An 18,608-nucleotide genomic window follows, 5' to 3' on the forward strand; every position below is an offset into this window, starting at 1 on the left:
GCTAGAAATAAAATATACATTAATATTATAAAAAAAATTACTATTAATGATTACATTTTTCACAGAATGCTTAAGATCAATGGAACCAGATCTGAAGTTTTCTTGTTAACCACTTAAATCGATTTTGATTTGGCTGCAGGAAACAAACAATATTTACAAGTACCAATTAAAATGCAATGTAATATTTTTGAGACATCGTTAAAAGAACAATATTTATGCAACAAAATATTATGACTAGAAATAAAAAAACACTCATACAAAAAGTTTTTAATTGGAAAAGTAATATAAAGTGGCCATGTGAAAGTTTTCTGTTCGATTTATTCTAAGAAACTATGCTGCTATAACTTATTTCTGCTCTGGCAGTCACGAAATGCAGAAAATCCTTATCAGCCAAAATCGCAAACCAATTTATTGAGTCCCTTGAAGCCGCCAAATGCAGCGACAAAAGCAAAACTAAAACAAAAAGCAGCAGGCCCGTGAAAAGCGCAAAGAAAAATCGTAACAAGTGTTTTTCTTTGCCAAGCCAAAGAGAGAGGAAAAGCGTAGCCCAGAGAGAGGGCTGTCGGCTGGGAGAGCCAGGAAAAGCTTTCGACTTGGCCGAATGCGAGGCATCTCAGTAATCGCTTCAGTCGACTTTGAGATTCCTGGCCAGAAACGACGGAGAACGACGGTTTCCAGGACGGCCGCGTCGGGTGCTCTAGAAAAGGAGAGTTGGAAAAACGCCAGCGGCAGCTAGCGCCAGAAACGCTGCTGTCACAGTTTCCACCTAAGTCGAAGGAAAACAAGTGAAAAGGCTCGTTCAAGTGGCAGTTGCTTTTTTTGGGCCAAGCCAGCGGTTCGTTTCGCTCGTGAGTGAGCCACAATGCCTGTAAAAATGTGAATCAGTGTGCCTGCGTGTGCGTGTGTATCTGTGTGTACTTCCTTCGTTTTGTGTATCCGTACAGCGTTTCGCTTGCGAGCTGCTCCAAATTTATACCCAGCATATTTTTGCACATTTAATTGAATTAAGTAAAGGGCTGAGCTCAACCGCGGAGAACAGTGTCGCCAGTTCCAGTTCTATGAAACGGTTCTTTTCGGTCCGTTCGCTATCTTTATATAAGAGAAAAGAGCTCCAGAAGGCCAGCGAATTGCGTAAAGTTTGTGTTTATGTACCATGTGGTTGTTCCGTGGGAAAATGACATTAAGTGCTTAAGTAAATTATATAAAAACATTAAACGCCTCGCTGGGCATCCATAGCTCGGAGACATTCAAAGCGACTGCTCTTCACCCTGGAAAAACACTTTTCAGGACTTCCGCCTTCTGATGGCCAAGATAAACGGATTCGCCAGGCAATTTATCCTGCCCTGTTTTCGTGGCAATATGAAAAATTCAACCGCCCCAGGTTGTCACAGCCCCTTCTGAGCAGTGGGCGTAGTGGGTGGTTGGGCTAGATTTTCGACTATTGTCAAGGTGTGCGCCAACCTCAAGGTCTAGTCACTAACCACTAACCGAAAGCCCAAGCCACAGGCACATACGAACATCGCAACAGATCAAGCGGACGAAATAAAGTCATCTTGTCGTTTGTTTGTTTTTCCACCTTTTTGCACCAAAACTAATATAAATATTGGAGAGCAAATAAATCCAGCAAAGATGCCATACTGTGGTACATTATATAGAAGTTTTGCCCATAAGTAGGCTACCCGCAGTTCTATAAAATGTATTATTTGATGTGGTAAAGGCCTTTGAAATGCATATTTTACGTAGTAACTATAGAGCTTGGATTTACCAATTTGTTTCCGTGTCTCCGTGTGTCCCAGGTTACGGGCGTTGTGGTTGCCTTTGCCGAGGTGCCGAGCAGGTGTCTGACTGGCAGTGTTTTTGGCGTCACTTTCGTTTTCTTTCTCGCATTGCCCTCGCTCAAGTGCTGTGCTTGACCATAACCACTAAAAGTGTCACATTGCGTATACGCCGCGTGGTGTCCTCGACCGAGGTGTGTGTTTGTACGCTTACTGTTGCCTGTTTTTCGCCGTTTTTGTTGTAAGCTCGTTTACTTTTGGCCAACACACCACCCACGCAAAGCTGTGTGTGCCCTCTCAGTGGGACTCTCTCGCGACTGAGTTGATTTCTCCTCTCTCCGGCGCACTTTCTCTCCAGTTCAACTGTTTGTTTTGTTTTGAATCGCATTTCTCCTCGAACTGCGGCAGGAACGCGCTGTTTATCTCCGTCTGTTGTCGGTCATTTGGTCACGTTTTCCTGCCCATCTTCATCTTGAGGCGCTCATGTCTGGCAATTTAAATTTTATTGTGATTTTTATTCTTGGCAAAAGTAAACAGCGAGCGCCTTTTTCCTCAGCTTCTCTTTATAGAGCAATTTGGCGCACAAAAGAATGCTTCGAGACGCCAATAAAAGCCATGTGTCTACATTAGCTTGACGAGACCTCGGAGAAAAAGGGTGATGATAAATGAAGAAACTTAATATTTAGTCCTCCTGGTTGTTTCGTTTTTGCCTTTGTAGCAAAATTTTAGAAATAAACAAAAGTCCGTACAGAGCGTAAACAAAACATCGAAAAACCATCTCATTTAACCACTTTTTAGAATAGTTATTTGGAAAAGATATTTCAATTAAAACCTTTTTTTTAACAAAAATTTTCATTCAAATTTAGCCAAAATCTTTAGAACGCTTTAGAGCGCCGGATACAACGTATTTCTATAATACTGATTTCAGCGCCCATCTACCTCAGTTGAACTTCCTTTAGTTAATTTCCTAAAGATGAGGGAATTTCTTGACTTGGCTAACTTTACACATGTTTGCGACTATTTGTTTTTAATTCATCCCTCTGTAAGCGATTCGTTCTCCTCCTAGAAATCTTCGAACTCTGCCAGTCAAGGCAATGTCTTGGCATTCGTCCAAAGCAAGGCAGCCCAATTCCTTGATCCCCACCACCTTCCACCAATGCCGCCCCCTATTCAGAACCCTAGGCTTCCGTTTCCGTTCTGCTGGGTATTTGCAACATTTTCGGCTGTCTCCTGTCGACTGCCAGACTTTTACACTATTATGGAGAGGGGGTCTTCGGTGAAAGCGATGAAATTTCCATATTCCTCGCATTAGCCAACTGGCGGCGGCTGCGCTGCGCTGAGTTAGCGCTCATTAAAATGCTATAAGTGTAGGAACAATTTGCATGTTGCACGAGCTTCGAGCTGCGAACCACGAGCTACGAGTCTCAGAGCTGAATAATTAACACCCCAGCAAGACCTGTTGGCAGCTGGCGTTTCTCTTTATTTCTGGGCTCAGGACCGTACAATCAAATCAATGGAGTTCTGCTGGATGAAGTCCATGTAGTTACGAATGGCCAGGAAGCTGGACATGATGCGGCTCTTCTCCCAGCGCCAGTCGATCATGATGCCCACCAGGTAGTAGTTCTGCGTGGTGTGCCCCATCTTCTGCATTCCCACCAGAGGTGCGCCCAGGTAATACGCCACCGGGTTTTTGTGATAGCCACACACCGTGTTGCTGCTGGTCACCAGCGTGTTGACCTTTGATTGGCAGAAGCCGCGACTGAGCGTGTTCACCCACGTCTTCAACCTCAAGTCCTCAAAGACGCGAAGACCAGCCACTATAAATGTCTGAGCCACCAGGGTCTCGTTGACCAGGCTTGGAGGTGGCATGCAAATGGGCATTACATTCGGGTAGAGCTTTGCGTCTCTCTGAAGAGTCAGCACTGCCAAGCAGTTTTTCAGGGTTCGCGAGTCGTAGTCCGGATGGATTGCTATCTCGGCCAGTTTGATCTCCTGCGACGGACGCACGCAATAGCCATCCGTTTCGCACACTCGGACTCCGACGGGAGCACTCTTGTTGTGGACACCCAGATGGACGGAGAAGGCCTCCGCCACCCCGTTGTACTGGACAAAACAGTGGGCGGGCGCCAAAACAGTGCGCTTCGATACAAGCACGCCCAGACACCCATTGTCCCGAATCTTGCCCTCAAACCCTGAAGTAATAAACGGAGATGTATTGCGTTCTCCTCGAGCTACTCAGAGATTCTTACCCTTGCCATACACGATCCGGGCCACCCACTGCTGTTCCGTGGGAACGGCGAAGGGTCCTTGCTTGAGCATCTGATCTTCGTTAAAGGCTCCGCACTGGTTGCCATCCACTTTCGCCGACTGAACTTCCGGGCCAAAAAGACCGACGAGCAATAATAAAAACGCGATTCTACCAAGCATTCTGAAGCAGCGCTCAAAGTCAACTGACTGGGAGCTGAAAAACACACAAAGCACATTGCACAGGGGATTTATCCAGAGGCTTATGATCGATATGAGAACTTTGCTGGAACACTAGAATGAAAATACTACTCAATTGTTTAAACAATTTACAATTCTGAATTTAACATTATTTGTAATTCATTTGCCATACATACACCGCCTTACTGCATTTTGTAACCTAGTTTATTTATGTTTTAAGACTTTAAATATTATTATATTATTTGCTCAGAACATTTGGTTACTTCAAGATTTGATTTGAGTTGATTTCTTTCCGTGCAGCAAGATGTTTGCTAAAGTTTCCAACTAACTCTTCCAATTCCAACTACCTGTTTTTCTACGTATCTAATTAATGTTCTATGATTACATTACTGCAACCGATCGAAAACCCGTTTCCAAAGCGGATCCCTGGGCAGCTCCCGTCACGATGCATCAGTAATTTCCCTGAACCCACAAACATGTTACTTCCTCATGCTGAATAGTTTATTATAGTTTATTAATAGTTTAAGCATTCACTAAACAAGTATTAATGCGTAAAGGGAATCGTTCTACTTCAAATTATCCATTATCCACGAGCGAGCTCGTCGGACATTCTGGTAGACCTGGGTGGTAGCCTGACCCGCATCCACGTTCCGGACAAGAATGGCCACCAGGTAGAAATTGTGCGGCTTGTCATCCCGCACTTCGATGTCCATCAGTGGTGCTCCCGGATAGAACTTGGTCCGTTTCACGGGATATCCGCACAGCTGATTCACCGGGACTAAGACGCTGGAGGAGGTCAGTCTCTTGCACTTTTGCGTAGATACCGTCATGGCCAAGCCCTTGCCCTTCTCCGGGTTGTCATGGTTGAAACCGGTGTAGTGCAGGTTTCGATTGGTCAGCGTATCCGGTTCCGAAGTGCCCTCCAAGCAGATCGGCTGAATCCAGTCGGTCCACTCGACTGGTTTTTCCAGCCGCAAGATAGCCAAGTCGTTGTCGCCCGTGTCCCTGTCCGTTTGCGGATGCACCTTGATCTCGACCACCTTGTACAGCTCAGGCCCCGGTACACAGAAGTCCTTGTCGTTGCACGACAGCTCTTCCTCCGGGGAGTCGGTCTCGTCCCAAACACCCAGCATTGCTACGGCTTTGGTGTCTCCCGATCGGTTGCTAAAGCGCTTTACGCACGTCGCAGTGGTGAGGACGTGCAGATCGTTAATAATAACCATGGAGCACCTCGTATTCTCGTACCGATTTCCTGGAAAATCAATGAAGGTGGATAAAAAAAAGCTTTAGCACAAGCATAAGTCATGTTTTTAATTCGTGGCTCTAGCAGATTGTTCTTTAGAGTTTTTCGTAACATGTCTCCTAAACACTTCTAACCGTGATCCTCCAACAGAATGCCCACCCAGGGATGCTCGGAGGGCTCCGCCTTCTCGTTGGTGGTGTACAATAACTTTTCATCTAGACGACCGCATCGGAACTCTCCCATCGATAATGCTGAAAGTATTTATAGCATGTTAAATAAATGGTAAATGGTAAACTGAAACAGTTGTATTCAGTTTTACTAACCGTTTAGCCAAGCCAGAGTTACAAACTGAAAGAGTTTTCCGCTAAGCAGCATTGTTATGACGATGTGCTCAAGAGCTCAGAGTTAACTAAACTAATAGAAGTGAATAGTGTGAAATCGTACCGAGCGCAGTCGACTTTTGCAGTGAATAATTAATGAAAAATCTCCCGCTCTCTCGTTGTGTATATTAAAGATTCTCGGTGTGACTCTCAATCATTATACCCGTTACTCGTAGAGTAAAAGGGTATACTAGATTCGTTGAAAAGTATGTAACAGGCAGAAGGAAGCGTTTCCTACCATATAAAGTATATATATTCTTGATCAGGATCAATAGCCGAGTCGATTTGGCCATGTCCGTCTGTCCGTCCGTATGAACGTCGAGATCTCAGGAACTACAAAATCTAGAAAGTTGAGACTAAGCACACAGACTCCAGAGACATAGACGCAGCGCAACTTTGTCGATTCATGTTGCCACGCCCACTCTAACGCCCACAAACCGCCCAAAACTGCGACACCCACACTTTTGAAAAATGTTTTAATATTTTTTCATTTTTGTATTGGTCTTGTAAATTTCTATCGATTTGCAAAAAAACTTTTTGCCACGCCCACTCTAACGCCCACAAACCGCCCAAACCTGCCACGCCCACACTTTTGAAAAATGTTTTAATATTTTTTCATTTTTGTATTGGTCTTGAAAATTTCTATCGATTTGCAAAAAATCTTTTTGCCACGCCCACTCTAACGCCCACAAACCGCCCAAAGCTGCCACGCCCACACTTTTGAAAAATGTTTTGATATTTTTTCATTTTTGTATTAGTCTTGTAAATTTCTATCTATTCGCCAAAAAACTTTTGGCCACGCCCACTCTAACGCCCACAAACCGCCAAAAACTGTCCTTCGCACTTACACTAGCTGAGTAACGGGTATCAGATAGTCGGGGGACTCGACTATAGCGTTCTCTCTTGTTTTATATGGACATAAAGCTTATTGAATCTACTGTGACTGACTACTTCCATTAAAGTGATAATGAGGGTACATAACCCACTGGCAATCCTTAATAGGAAACGGAATTTGCTTATAGACGTACTTACTACTGGTAATGGCCTATTGGAATTCCCAGTTCAAACATTCCAATAAAATAACCCATTCAAAAGACTCTTCTTATTGTAACTTGCCATTTTGAAATTAAATTAAAGACTTTTCTTACGTATCTATTTTCATTTGATTTCATTCATTAATCCATTCAAGGAGTACTTCAATTATGAGCGTATTTATTTAGGTATTTTATTTATGTTTGCTTATCTTGATGTGGAAGTATTGGCTGTATAAAGTTCGAAATAAAGGATATTCAACGACTGTGTAAAATGTCCCACATCTTGACTGAAATCGATGGAATATTATTCTCAACCGCTTAAAATCACAGGCAATTATCAGGACCTTCATTATATAGCCATTAGACTCTTAGAATGCCCCCTCGAACCCTCGGAACCTCGGAACCTGTCCACAACTATGTTGAATAATTAATGTTTCAATTAGAATACGATTATCGAAGGCAAGCACAAGCTGTTCGACGGGATGCGAAGGTGAAGGACACCGAAGGACATTGTAACTCATCCGGCCTGGTGGTGGTGGGTGGGTGGACTTAACACTCTACTAAGAACGCTTACAAATTGCCGGCCAGATCCGGTTGGCAGTTTATTGTCCACTCAACTTGACCTGCTTGAGCTGCGGCGTTCATAATTCGCATTGTTATGAGCCGTCCCTCGCCTTTGTGGCCATCCAATCAATGTGCTCCTGGTCGTGTCTGGACTTTAATGAACGGCCGGCTGGCAGGATGTTTGGTTGGTAGCTTGGTTAGTTCGTTGCTCGACTGGTCGGCGGTGCTCGTAAAACTTGGCTGGCCTAGCCTTGAGTTTGGCCTACGCTACTTCCAGAGAAGAGGGCAGCGGTAGAAAGTGGGGCCATGCAAATTGCTCGGACCATGAACAAGCTGCGTGGGCTTTTGGGTGCGCCTTTCGCTTGTAAAGAGTCGAGAAATGGCCTCCCATTTGCGTGTTCCTCAATCTTTAATCGCCGGGAGCACGTGAACAGCCTGGTTCGAGACTGCTTAGGCGCTGCCGCAGGGTCGGAACTTGGCTGGTCGAATCGAACTGAATCATTGATTAGGCCCCGGACCAAGGACTAGGGCTTTCTTAAAAAATTACACCAAAGTCCAGGTTTCAGCCTTAAAATTAGTCAGACTTTTAAAGTGAAGATATTTATTTAGGTATGGAAGGTGAAATTGAGACCCTAATATTTAAATAGAGAATCCCATAAACTATGCTAGGCAGTGGTATTCATTATTTATTAATTTTGCAGGACCGGATCACTATGAGCGACAAAGGAGCTCGGTAATGGTGATAGCATGACGCGCGACGGAGAAATTCCAGCCATTTTCAATCCGAAAAGAGTGCGCACTCCTTCCGTGGTGGTCACCGGCGACTCCTCGACGAATGGACCGTACAGCAATAACAGCACCGGCGGAGCGGGAGCCAGCAGCAGCACGGCAGTGGCCCCTGGATCGTCTGCCCAGAACGGCAGCGGCAGTGGCAGCGGAGCAGCGGGCAGCTGCGGGTTCAGCAACGTGCTCACCTCGAGCAACCCGCAAATAACCCACCAAGACTCGATTTCGTCGAGCCAACAGGACCCCAATGAGGTGATCATCATCCCGGCGGACACGCCCACGAGCGCACCTGGCAGCCACAATGCAGCACACCACTTTGGAGGCGGCGACTCCAGCGACACTCAGACGGAGCAGCAGCAAGCCAACGGGCACGGCGAGGAGTCAGAGCTTCGCTTTCGGAAGCTGCAGGCCTGCAAGGAGTCATGCTGCTCTGAGCTGGCCCGGAAGGTGGGAACATTAGTGAATCGTTCCGTCATTTATAAGAAGGATCGCTGAAGTTATAACAATAATTTGATACTCTTATTGTTCGTGTTCAATAACAGCAGTGCACTTGATTCGATCAAAACACCTCTCATACCAAGTTCACATGTCTTCACAGATGTACTTCGGAGTGTGCGTGACCATCCTGATGACCGCCTCGTGGGTGGGGGCCACCCACTGCATTAAGTACATGTACAAGTACCGTGCTCCGTACGACGACTTGCTGAACGACGACCAGGACACTTCCTCGAGCCGCGCCGATCTGAGCACGGAGCTGGAGGACATACTGGCCATCAGCGACTCGTCGCTGCACCACGTCGAGGACGCCACCGAGATGTTCAACATACCACCGCGCCAGCCGGTCTACTTCAGCGCCCCCTTCTTCGCCGCCTGGTTCTTCACCAACTTCTCGCTGCTCTTCTTTCCCATCTACCTGCTGGGTCTGGTCTCCACCCGCAAGTGCGAGAAGCTGAGCGACATCCTTGGCGATGTGCTGCGAGGATTCCGGGAGCGCGGCTTCACCGTGGGTCAGTTCGATTGAGTTCAATTGAGCTCGTCCGACGCACTTGGAACATCCTTTTGACTGGCTCTTGATCCACAGGTCGCTTCCTCAATCGCTGCCTCTGCTTCTGCATTTTGTGGCTGGTCACCACCTACCTGTACACCCTCTCCCTGCACGTCCTCTACGCCACGGATGCCCTGGCCCTGTTCGCCACCAACGTGGCATGCGTGTACCTGCTATCCTGGGTGATCCTGCACGAGCAGTTCGTGGGCGTCAGGGTAAGTAATTTCAATCTGCAACGCCAAGATCCCCCCTTTACACACAGTTCCAAAGAAATATAAAAAGATATATATATAAAATATTATAATAGTTTGAAACAAAAAGCAAATAATATAAAAATAATCTGTAGGTTTTATTTGTTCATTTTATGTGTCTTCCTTTGGAGCTCCTGCTCCTTTTCCTTTTGAAGGATCTTAACTATTTCGGCAATTACACTGCCGTCCAGCATATTCATTGGCTTGCCCTTTTCCAAAACGGCTACCTCCAGGCGGCTCTGGCCTAACTGGGTGACTTCGAGAAGGGCACGCATGGCCAGCTTGATGGCTCCACACTTGGTGGTCACTTCATCATCACGATAGGCCTTTTCAAAGAATTCCTTCACAGTATTTGCCGAACGTCCAGTGGCGCTCGCCTTGTACTCGTAGAATATACCGGATGGTTCGGTGTGGAATAGACGTGGAGAGCCATTGGGGTCAATGCCTCCGATTAGACAGGATATCCCGAAAGGACGACGTCCATTGCTCTGCGTGTACTTCTGCTTGAGCTGGGCAATGTATCTGGTGATGTACTCGAGAGTCACCGCGTTTTCGAAGTTGAGACGATGGCTCTGGCACTCGACCTGCCCTCGATTTATTAGGATCCGTGCATCGGCTGTAAGACCGGCAAATGCCAACGCCACGTGGTTGTCGAGCATGGTGATCTTGCGCACCGTTCGGTACTCCTGCATCTTGGACACCGAGCTCTTCTCCACGCCCAGCACCACGCAATTGGCTCCACGCACCCCAACCGCCGTGGAGCCCTTTCGAACAGCTTCCTGGGCGTACTCCACCTGCAACAGGTGGCCATCCGGCGAGAATATGGTAACAGCTCGGTCGTAGCGTGAGGACATCCTTGGGACTTGCTTGTGGGCAGAGCAATCTATACTTGCTTGCGACCAGTTAGTTATTTGAAAAGTAAAGTTGAAAAGTAATTAGTTTTTCATACATCTGATGTTTGACGTGAAAGTCTTTGAATGTCTCTTAAGCCTAACAAAATATTTGCTTAGTAACCATTCCATGTTAATGTTTTTGTTACTTAACGCAATCAGAAATTTGTGCAATTCCTTGCAAATAAAACAAGTTATTTAATTTAATTTTAGAATAATTTGTGAGCAAGTGACTAACTCCCTTATGTTGCAGATAGTGGCCATTATACTTTGCGACACAGGAATAGCGTTGCTAGCCTACATGGATGGAATCACGGAAAGCCGAACCCTGAGCGGCGTGGTCCTGGCCACATTGGCCGGAGCTGGCTATGCCGTGTTTAGGGTGAGTACTCCGTCCCTCGCCCACATGGGATGTCCTGCTTTCCCGCTTTGTGTGCGGCCATGTCGTGCTCATATTGCCGTGTCGCTTTGCAGGTTATGTTCCGCAAGGTGATGGGCGATCCGCCGGTGAGCCAAATCGCCTTCATATTCACCGCCCTCGGCTTCCTCAACGCCCTGCTGCTGTGGCCCGTGGTGCTGGGACTCTACCTGACTGGCACGGAAAGCCTCACCTCGGAGAGCATACCCTGGAACCTGCTGTTCGCGGCGAGCCTCCTGCTCCTCGGTAGGACTCCTTTCCCAGCCCTGCTCCTTCTGCATTTGTTGTGCCGTAAACTTTTATCGCCGTAATTAATTTTGATTGCAGTTTTCCACGTTCTGATGCAGTTCAGTGCCGCCGTTACGTACAACATGTTTGTGACATTGGGTCTGATTACGGCTGTGCCCGTTTCTGGCGGTATGTACACGGGCGAGCTCCTCAGCATGATTCCCTGGAGTTGGTGCGGGTTGGTCGGGGTCTAGGGTTAGCCTCTATTCGCTTGAAGGATTCCGTGACTATAAGTTGTTTTAAATTTTAGTATTAATGAGGGGCACTCACGTGGGGCACGAAACAACATTTGATCTTTGCAGTGGGCACATTGCGACATAAACTTTTAGAAAGCAATAGGAAAGCACTTTCTTGGGAAAGTGGTTACTGGTAAACTATTAAAAAAAAAGTATAACAATGGCTTTCAATGATGTAACGTATTAGAATAAATCTCAAATTGGAGACCTTACGTTTTTGGGACCTAATTGAAATATACATTTTTGAAGATCCAATTTAACTGATCTCATTCGATCCCTTAGCCCTCGATGTCATACTGTACAGTGCGAACTTTGCTGGCATGAAACTGGCCGGAGTTATCCTGATTGGCATCGGTTTTTTTCTCGTCATGTTTCCCGCCAACTGGCCAGACTATATAACGCGATTGTTGCGGTAAGTGGGAGTATATTTCGTATATATTCATATTGCTAGGAATAATTTTGATCCAATTAATATGCTAATTTTCTTTGTCAAAGTTAAAAAACTCGTGCGTGTTTGTTTTGAATACTTTACGGCTTCAGTTTATTCCGGTTCTATATTATTTTTTATATTGTTTTGTTGTTGCTACTTAGTGGAATTTATAACTAAACCAAACATTAAAATAAATCATCGAAATATTTTAACTTTCTACTCATGTTTGATCTCGATAAAACGCTGTTAATTTCCTGTATACTCACATAAACTAAATATATTTAATTTTATATAAACAAACATCTTGCAGAAAGAGCGTTCGTGCCATACTCCGCTACCAATGTTGTTGTGAATTAGCCGAAATTCGCTATGCTCATTCGGTAGGCCAAAAACACAAGCTAAGCCAAACACCCAAAGCCCAAACCCCAAAACTAAAATTGAAAACCAAACCAATCCCTGATTCAAGACATTAGATATTAATTAGAACTGTAGGTAACCACGGATTTGTGCTTACTGATATCTAACCTTCGTACTGAACTTTGACCTCATAGTGCTAATCATAAGTAACAGAAACTTGGCAGATTTTTTACTGAATACAACAAAAACTTCTAAGCTATCTATAGGTATTTATACTTAACACCCATATATTCAACAAGCAAAAACTACAACACTTTGGCTTCCAACTTTGCGCTCACCCTTGTTGAAAGAAATACATATAGACTTGTGTATCGAACTGTAACTATATTTACTTGCCTTTATGTACACCGAAATATCCATATATACCGATATATACCCCCACACACATGTACGACATACATATATCTATATATCGTTACAAATTAATAAAGCCGTTCTACAAACACTACTTACCTCGGCTGTTGTGCAATTGGTTGACAATCCCATCTCGTTGTTGTTCCTAACGTTTTTTGGCGCTGCCGTTACCATAAATGTATTTATTCATATTGTTGTTGATATTTTTGATGATTTCGTTTCGGCATATCAGCAACCCCAAACCCCTATAATATACAGATGTACCACCCCTATTGCCATGGTATATCCCGACCGATCTCAGAGCCAATCTTTTGTTTTGCCCACTTGTGTATGATATATCCTTGTATCTGGATGTTGGTTGCTGGTGCCAAGGTTCTATTACTGTAGTAGTTCCCACACCTAAACGACACAATCCCGTCTACACCTCTTGAAACACACACACACCCACACCTCAACGTACATGTATGTAGTTTGAGTTTCGCTGGTGTTGCGAAAGTTTCCATTTCAAGATCCACGCAGAACTCCAACAATATGGATGCTGGTGACTATGATATTGCTGATGATGATATGTTTGGCTGTTTGTTGTATGATCTCTACTGAATTGCAGCTTCTTGTAATTGGGTTTCATCTGTACTTGGCAATCACCCGTTTGGTGTACATAAATTTGATTTTTGGTTCCATTTTGTTTGTCAATTAAACTGTCTGCACTTAGAAAGGAGAGCGCAAGTTAGCATAGATGTTAAATTACAGCATGACCGAATTTAACAAAGCTGGGGATATCTATGCTCCAGCATCCCAAGTAATGTCGGTTTTCCATTATCATTTTCACTTCAACCAGTCAGGATGCTACCGACCACAATGAGACCAAATAAAAACCAAGCCCTGATCCTAACGATTAAAACCTAAATAATGATATACATTAAAGTGCATTCGAATTGTTACTGATTGGCATGTTTGAACCGAACTTCGTTTTCTCTTCGTTTTCGTTTCCAATTGACGGTTTTTCGTTTCCCAACCTGATCTGATCTTGAGTTGCTCCTTTATTTCTGTGCGATCTGTCTGTCTAACTTTAAATTCTTCAAGCTCTACTCTATGCTAATACTCTACCTACTTCTTATATATATAAAAAACGTGTCGACATTTCTCAATTGTTTTTTACAGAAGCATCATAATGTTGGGTCACAATGCGAGGTGAGTTTCGAGATTAGGCTGAGATGAGAATTGAGTATGTTTTTAACAACCTAAGCTAAACCACCTAAACACGGTGCCCGAAATCTGAAAGGGTTTTTCGTTATTGTACCATATAGGAATACCTTACTCTAAATACCCAGCCCATACCGAGACAAGCAATCAACAAACTTACTAAAATATTTATCAAAATCCAACTGTAAGCGAAGTATGTTTTTTATTCGATTTCGTTATAATCCTTAGTCAACTCTTGTCTAGACTTTTGATAATTCGGGTTTGATTTGGTTTCGTTTGGTTTGATAAGGATTGCAAGTGAATCTCCTCACCTTACATCTCGCATCCAAGTTTTGATTTCCACATTCTTTTCGTAAGCTAATCTGAGTAACAGTATGATAGCAATTGATCAATAAGTAAAGTTTGACCGAGTAGTCCCGGTCTGCCAGATTTCGGTTAACTCTATTTTTGCCCCAGTGCTAAGGTAAGTCGATCCAAGAGTCTGCATTGCCCACCGCCAGCCAAAGTCACCTCACATAAAGTGCATCGATGGGATGCCGAATGACAGACTCACCCAATCACCCAAGAACCACCAACCCACCCACTCACTTTCGGAGACACCGGAGTAAATGCAATGATCATGATCTTCCGTTGAACAGTTTCTTGTATGATATTCTTTTTCGAGGCCATCTGAAATCGATTGCTGGTTGTCAACGATGCAGCGGCCAAGCACTCACGCCCCTTTCGAGAACGTTCTCACAAAACAGCTTAGCCGCTGTATCGTTTACACACGTTGTTCAGAGATCTAGCAGCTCTCTAGCAGTAGAGTCTCCTGATTTGTATATAGTAACACCGCTAATCTGTACTATTGCTTCTTTTCTTCTTGTTTTTCTTCTTCACCTCTGCCACAACCTGCCTATCTCTCTTTCTCTCTCTTTCTCTATGTGTTTCTCTGGACTATCTCCTCTTCTCGAACTGTTCTCTCTCTTTCTTCACACACCTACACCAAACACGTACACACAACTGGACGGGACCTGGCCAAATTGAATGACCTACGTTGCAAAAATAAAAAAAAACTACACCGCAAAAAACTGTTGTACCTGACCACACATTAAATCCATGTAGCGGTAGGCCAGCGCTTTGTAAACGAGATGCTATAGTCACAGGACCGTCCACCAGATATGCGCAGCGGCACATCACGCGCACGCACCATATAAGCTAAGAGTTTTGGACAAGTCACTGAATTGTACAGAAAACCAAATAAGAAAACAGAACAAGACAAGATATATTTTGTAAAAAGATTTTCAAAAAAAGAAACTTAAAACCAAAGAAAAACTCTATCAATCGAATGCACCACTTGCCAGATCGGGGTAAGTACAAAACCTGATTAATTTGCTAGAGATAAGTACTACTAACAAGGTACAGTTGCCACTCGTAGAAATAGTAACATGACAGGCATCGTCTTGATTTCTTTTTTTTTTATATTTTTTCTGACGATCTTATTTGACATCCCCTTAAGTTATGCGTTCTATTCTTCTCTCCCCTATCTTTCTACCACTCTGTCTGGACTCTTTTTGGATTTTCGACTCACAGATCGCAGCATATATATGCTACCCATTACAAACATAAACGAAAGTATTACGCGGTCAAAACCGACTCATATGTTGTTTGAGCCAATCGCATGAATGAAACCAAAAAAAAAACAAACCAGCGTGTGGCTTCCGACTGTTTTCGCTTAGGCCCTTGTGCAACTGCCACGCCCACGCAACTCCCCAGAAAACCCAAAAAGTTTTTACAACTGTTATGCGACTGTTAGGAACACTTTTGTACCAAACTACTATAAGTAACATTCAAGTTTCCGACTGAGAAACTCAAACGAACGAACGGTGAGAGCATCATACGATTATTTTCGATCAACTCCTGAATCACTAGCTGCACCCCCAATCCTCCATGTACAGCTCACTAGATCAATCACTATCCCAAAATCAAATAAAGGTTGAAAAGTTGTTGAATCTTTTTTAAGTTCCGTTTGCTTTGTAACGTTACAGCTTGCCTATGTTGTTGAGAAGTATCTTTACTATTCAAGCTACTCATGAACTTTGGAGAGCACCGCTTAATGTAACTATTTCGGCACCCGTAACTTAATACCCCGCTTTAGCCCTAAACACCAAAATCCACACACACTCCACACACAACAACAACCCCACACAAAACACACGATGTATTTGTAATAAATAAAAGAAAAACACAGAACATCAGTAAAAAATCCGTAAAAGTCTTAGCGCTTAGGCTATTGAATGCGGGCACTGGAGACACGTGATTCCACCCGGAACCCAACTTCCGAGAAGTCCGCTCAACCTGCAGTGCCCAGTCCAAAAAGATATAGTCATGCAAGCGCTTACTCTATGTAAATGTGAGTGTACGTAGCGCCTTAGAGCTAAACACCTAAGAAATGCCTAGAAAGTAACTAAAACTAATGCCAAGCAGAAGAGATCCCTACCCAGATAGCTAGCCCAGCCGATACTAACAGTTGACACTTTGTCTTCCACAAAAAAAAAAACATGTCTCCCAAAACCCAAACTATAGATGGGGTCGCGGCCCTCGGAGCGGTACTTCAACAGGTCAGCATCCCACCATTATCGACTATCGGACGGGATACATAAGGTCCCATCTTCGTTCACCCTCTGGCCGTGTGAGATGACTGATCTGTCGCCGACCACCTCTGGGTTTCTACATGGCCATGGCGGCGCCAACGCACAGCATCACCAGCAACTTTTGCACCACCAACAGCAGCAGCATCAGCAGACCCACCAGCAGCACCTCCAGCAGCAGTACCACCACCGGCAGCACTCGCTCCACCAGCAGCACCTGCAGCGCCAGCACTCGCACACCTCGCTGACCAAGATCCACCGCCAGAGCAGCAGCCACAGTGTCCACGGTGGTGGCGGGCGGGCGGAGCACCACCGAACCACTACCGGAGCCACCGGGCGGCTCTTCTCCTACTTCGGAAACGAGCAGGAGCACGAGCGCAAGAAGTCGGAGACGTCGTTCTTTAATCTCGGATTTCGGAGGAAGTCCACCGTGGTCTACTACGCTCCCGCAGATTGAGGGAGCAGGACTTGCTCAGGCGTATCAGAAGCATATAAGCAAGAGGATACAATCAGATTAATTAGCGGGACAGATGGGTGGGTTATAGTTTGTTTGCCATTATATCATAATAATTGTCGTTGTTGTTGATGTAAAAGTTCAATCGGATCGCATGCAGTTACAGTTTTGCTCAAATATAACACATTTAAAGGATACAGTTACAGAAACAGAGATACATTCCCAGACACAAAGGCAGATACAGATACACACAAGCACGGAGTTAGTCTCCCCACCTGCAATGAATGAAACCCATGACCATGCACCCTGCCTCGCCTTGAATCTCAGTCAAGAATCTCAAGATACAGAAACCCGAGAAGGAGCCCGCGAATCGAGCTCAAAAGTGCCCCGATAGTTAACTATATACCGTTATAATTTAATACTCTTAACTATTACGAAATTGTATAAGGAATCGAAGCCAATTGTTTTAGCAATTATATACATTTATTATAATGGCAATTAGTAGTCAAATATTTTAAAGTGGATTCACCGAAAGGCACACCTTCAGAAGGAAAATATAACAAAAAAATGAACAAAAAACCCAAGATATTGAATGCAAATAGTTGATAGACGTCACCGAGAATATTCAAATTTCACCCGGCTAAGAAACCCATTAAACTGTAAGCTCATCTATCGACTAGATCTGAATGGTTTTTCATTTATGTATACTTAACAATTATATAGGGATTACCTTTTTTTAAGGGCTTTTATTTGAATGCGAACTGAATGTAAACCGAGTCAAAACAAATTGAAGTATTAGTATTTTTAAATGTTTATGTGTTGTTCGTAAATCGTAATTTGAATTATTATAAAGTCGAACGAGGATACTGTTGTACTAACGCATACGCCCCGTCTTTGAACCCATCTGGGAGTACCCATATTGGAACGTTCAGATTAGAGCTGTTGCATATTATATGAATTAAGTTGTGTAGCCACATCCAATAATTGATTTGTGATAGTTTTTAAAAATGTTTGGTAACCGGTGTATGCGGTTCACCACATACCTTTACCAACCCGACCCAAAAAGAGAGGCGATGGTATAGCTGGGATGTATTTTAGAACACACGAAAACCGAACACGAAATAAATAGTTACATAAAACCCAACCTAATAAGGAATTTGCTATATATTTTAATGGGTCAAAAACAGCAGGCCAGGGGCCACTTTTCAGTTGTCTAGGGAACTGTTAGGAAGGAACATTTTCTCAGTATTAAAACATCAATCATTCTGAATAAATCCCCTCCAAAAATTTGTTAAAATTCTAAAAGGATTAAAAAAAATAAATCAAAGTCCAAATTGGAAATTCTTCTTAATATTTCGTGAATAGAAAGCCGATTGTAAGCCGTTGGATAGCGCGAACCAATTCAAATCGAGCCAATCGATCGAGTGATCGCGAATATATTTAAGATAATATTATTGGAGGAGAATTTACGCCGCTCGGCGATAAGACGAGCGACGTGAATACGTTTTGGAGTTTTCAAGATCTTTTGTAATTTGTTTTGTTCTCTAAAGAATCACATATTGTGATATCATTTAGCACTTTTATAAAAGCTGGAAAATTCACTGAATCGCTAGATTTTGGTCTTTGATTTGTGCTCGTCGATCGTACTACAAATTGTAAAGCGTGAAGAAAAATCACATATTGACAAGAACTGAATTAAGAAGCACCGACAACTGACGTTGGGGACATCCGCATACAACATGAATAAGTTTGGTAAGTCAATGGG

The 18,608-nt window shown here is 43.9% G+C and overlaps 5 protein-coding genes across 21 annotated transcripts in view; 2 read left to right on the top strand and 3 right to left on the bottom strand.

Annotated features, from left to right (window-relative positions):
- The first annotated feature begins 628 nt into the window (after positions 1-628).
- On the top strand, positions 629-17,987 carry LOC6535838 (putative thiamine transporter SLC35F3). 12 transcript variants are annotated; one of them, XR_005561772.2, is made up of 12 exons: positions 632-848; positions 8,143-8,674; positions 8,826-9,234; positions 9,309-9,487; positions 10,667-10,795; positions 10,888-11,077; positions 11,159-11,248; positions 11,638-11,767; positions 12,096-12,165; positions 13,718-13,747; positions 15,332-15,624; positions 15,787-16,103. XR_005561772.2 is itself a non-coding variant. In XM_039376700.2 (11 exons), the coding sequence occupies exons 2-11, from the start codon at positions 8,189-8,191 to the stop codon at positions 16,844-16,846; spliced, it is 2,235 nt and encodes a 744-aa protein (XP_039232634.1). In that variant the 5' UTR covers positions 629-706; positions 8,143-8,188; the 3' UTR covers positions 16,847-17,987. The 12 variants fall into 12 exon arrangements, 10 of the variants coding, with proteins under 10 accessions (XP_039232634.1, XP_039232635.1, XP_039232632.1 ...); XM_039376700.2 differs by lacking the exons at positions 15,332-15,624; positions 15,787-16,103 and adding an exon at positions 16,325-17,987 and having other exon boundaries at positions 629-706; XM_039376701.2 differs by lacking the exon at positions 15,787-16,103 and having other exon boundaries at positions 15,332-15,744.
- Positions 3,207-4,232, bottom strand: LOC6535836 (CLIP domain-containing serine protease B9). Its single transcript, XM_002096421.4, has 2 exons — positions 4,025-4,232; positions 3,207-3,967 (listed from the first exon to the last, which is right to left on the bottom strand). The coding sequence occupies exons 1-2, from the start codon at positions 4,200-4,202 to the stop codon at positions 3,267-3,269; spliced, it is 879 nt and encodes a 292-aa protein (XP_002096457.1). The 5' UTR covers positions 4,203-4,232; the 3' UTR covers positions 3,207-3,266.
- On the bottom strand, positions 4,704-5,891 carry LOC6535837 (phenoloxidase-activating factor 3). Its single transcript, XM_002096422.3, has 3 exons — positions 5,787-5,891; positions 5,598-5,714; positions 4,704-5,472 (listed from the first exon to the last, which is right to left on the bottom strand). The coding sequence occupies exons 1-3, from the start codon at positions 5,836-5,838 to the stop codon at positions 4,787-4,789; spliced, it is 855 nt and encodes a 284-aa protein (XP_002096458.2). The 5' UTR covers positions 5,839-5,891; the 3' UTR covers positions 4,704-4,786.
- On the bottom strand, positions 9,616-10,606 carry LOC6535839 (proteasome subunit alpha type-7-1A). The gene has a single exon (XM_002096424.3). The coding sequence runs from the start codon at positions 10,375-10,377 to the stop codon at positions 9,622-9,624; it is 756 nt and encodes a 251-aa protein (XP_002096460.1). The 5' UTR covers positions 10,378-10,606; the 3' UTR covers positions 9,616-9,621.
- Positions 17,988-18,116: 129 nt separating the features above from the next.
- Positions 18,117-18,608, top strand: part of LOC6535844 (heterogeneous nuclear ribonucleoprotein R) — a 52,873-nt gene continuing 52,381 nt past the window's right edge. For 3 of the 6 annotated variants that reach the window (XM_039376673.2, XM_039376679.2, XM_039376680.2), the window contains exon 1: positions 18,117-18,595. In XM_039376673.2, the coding sequence (XP_039232607.1) occupies positions 18,583-18,595 (13 nt within the window). In that variant the 5' untranslated portion in view covers positions 18,117-18,582. The remainder of the gene's footprint in view (positions 18,596-18,608) is intronic. The other 3 variants (XM_039376693.2, XM_039376682.2, XM_039376687.2) reach the window with 2 other exon arrangements.

The sequence above is a fragment of the Drosophila yakuba genome, chromosome 3R (genome assembly GCF_016746365.2).
Source record: "Drosophila yakuba strain Tai18E2 chromosome 3R, Prin_Dyak_Tai18E2_2.1, whole genome shotgun sequence".
NCBI classification, from domain to species: domain Eukaryota; kingdom Metazoa; phylum Arthropoda; class Insecta; order Diptera; family Drosophilidae; genus Drosophila; species Drosophila yakuba.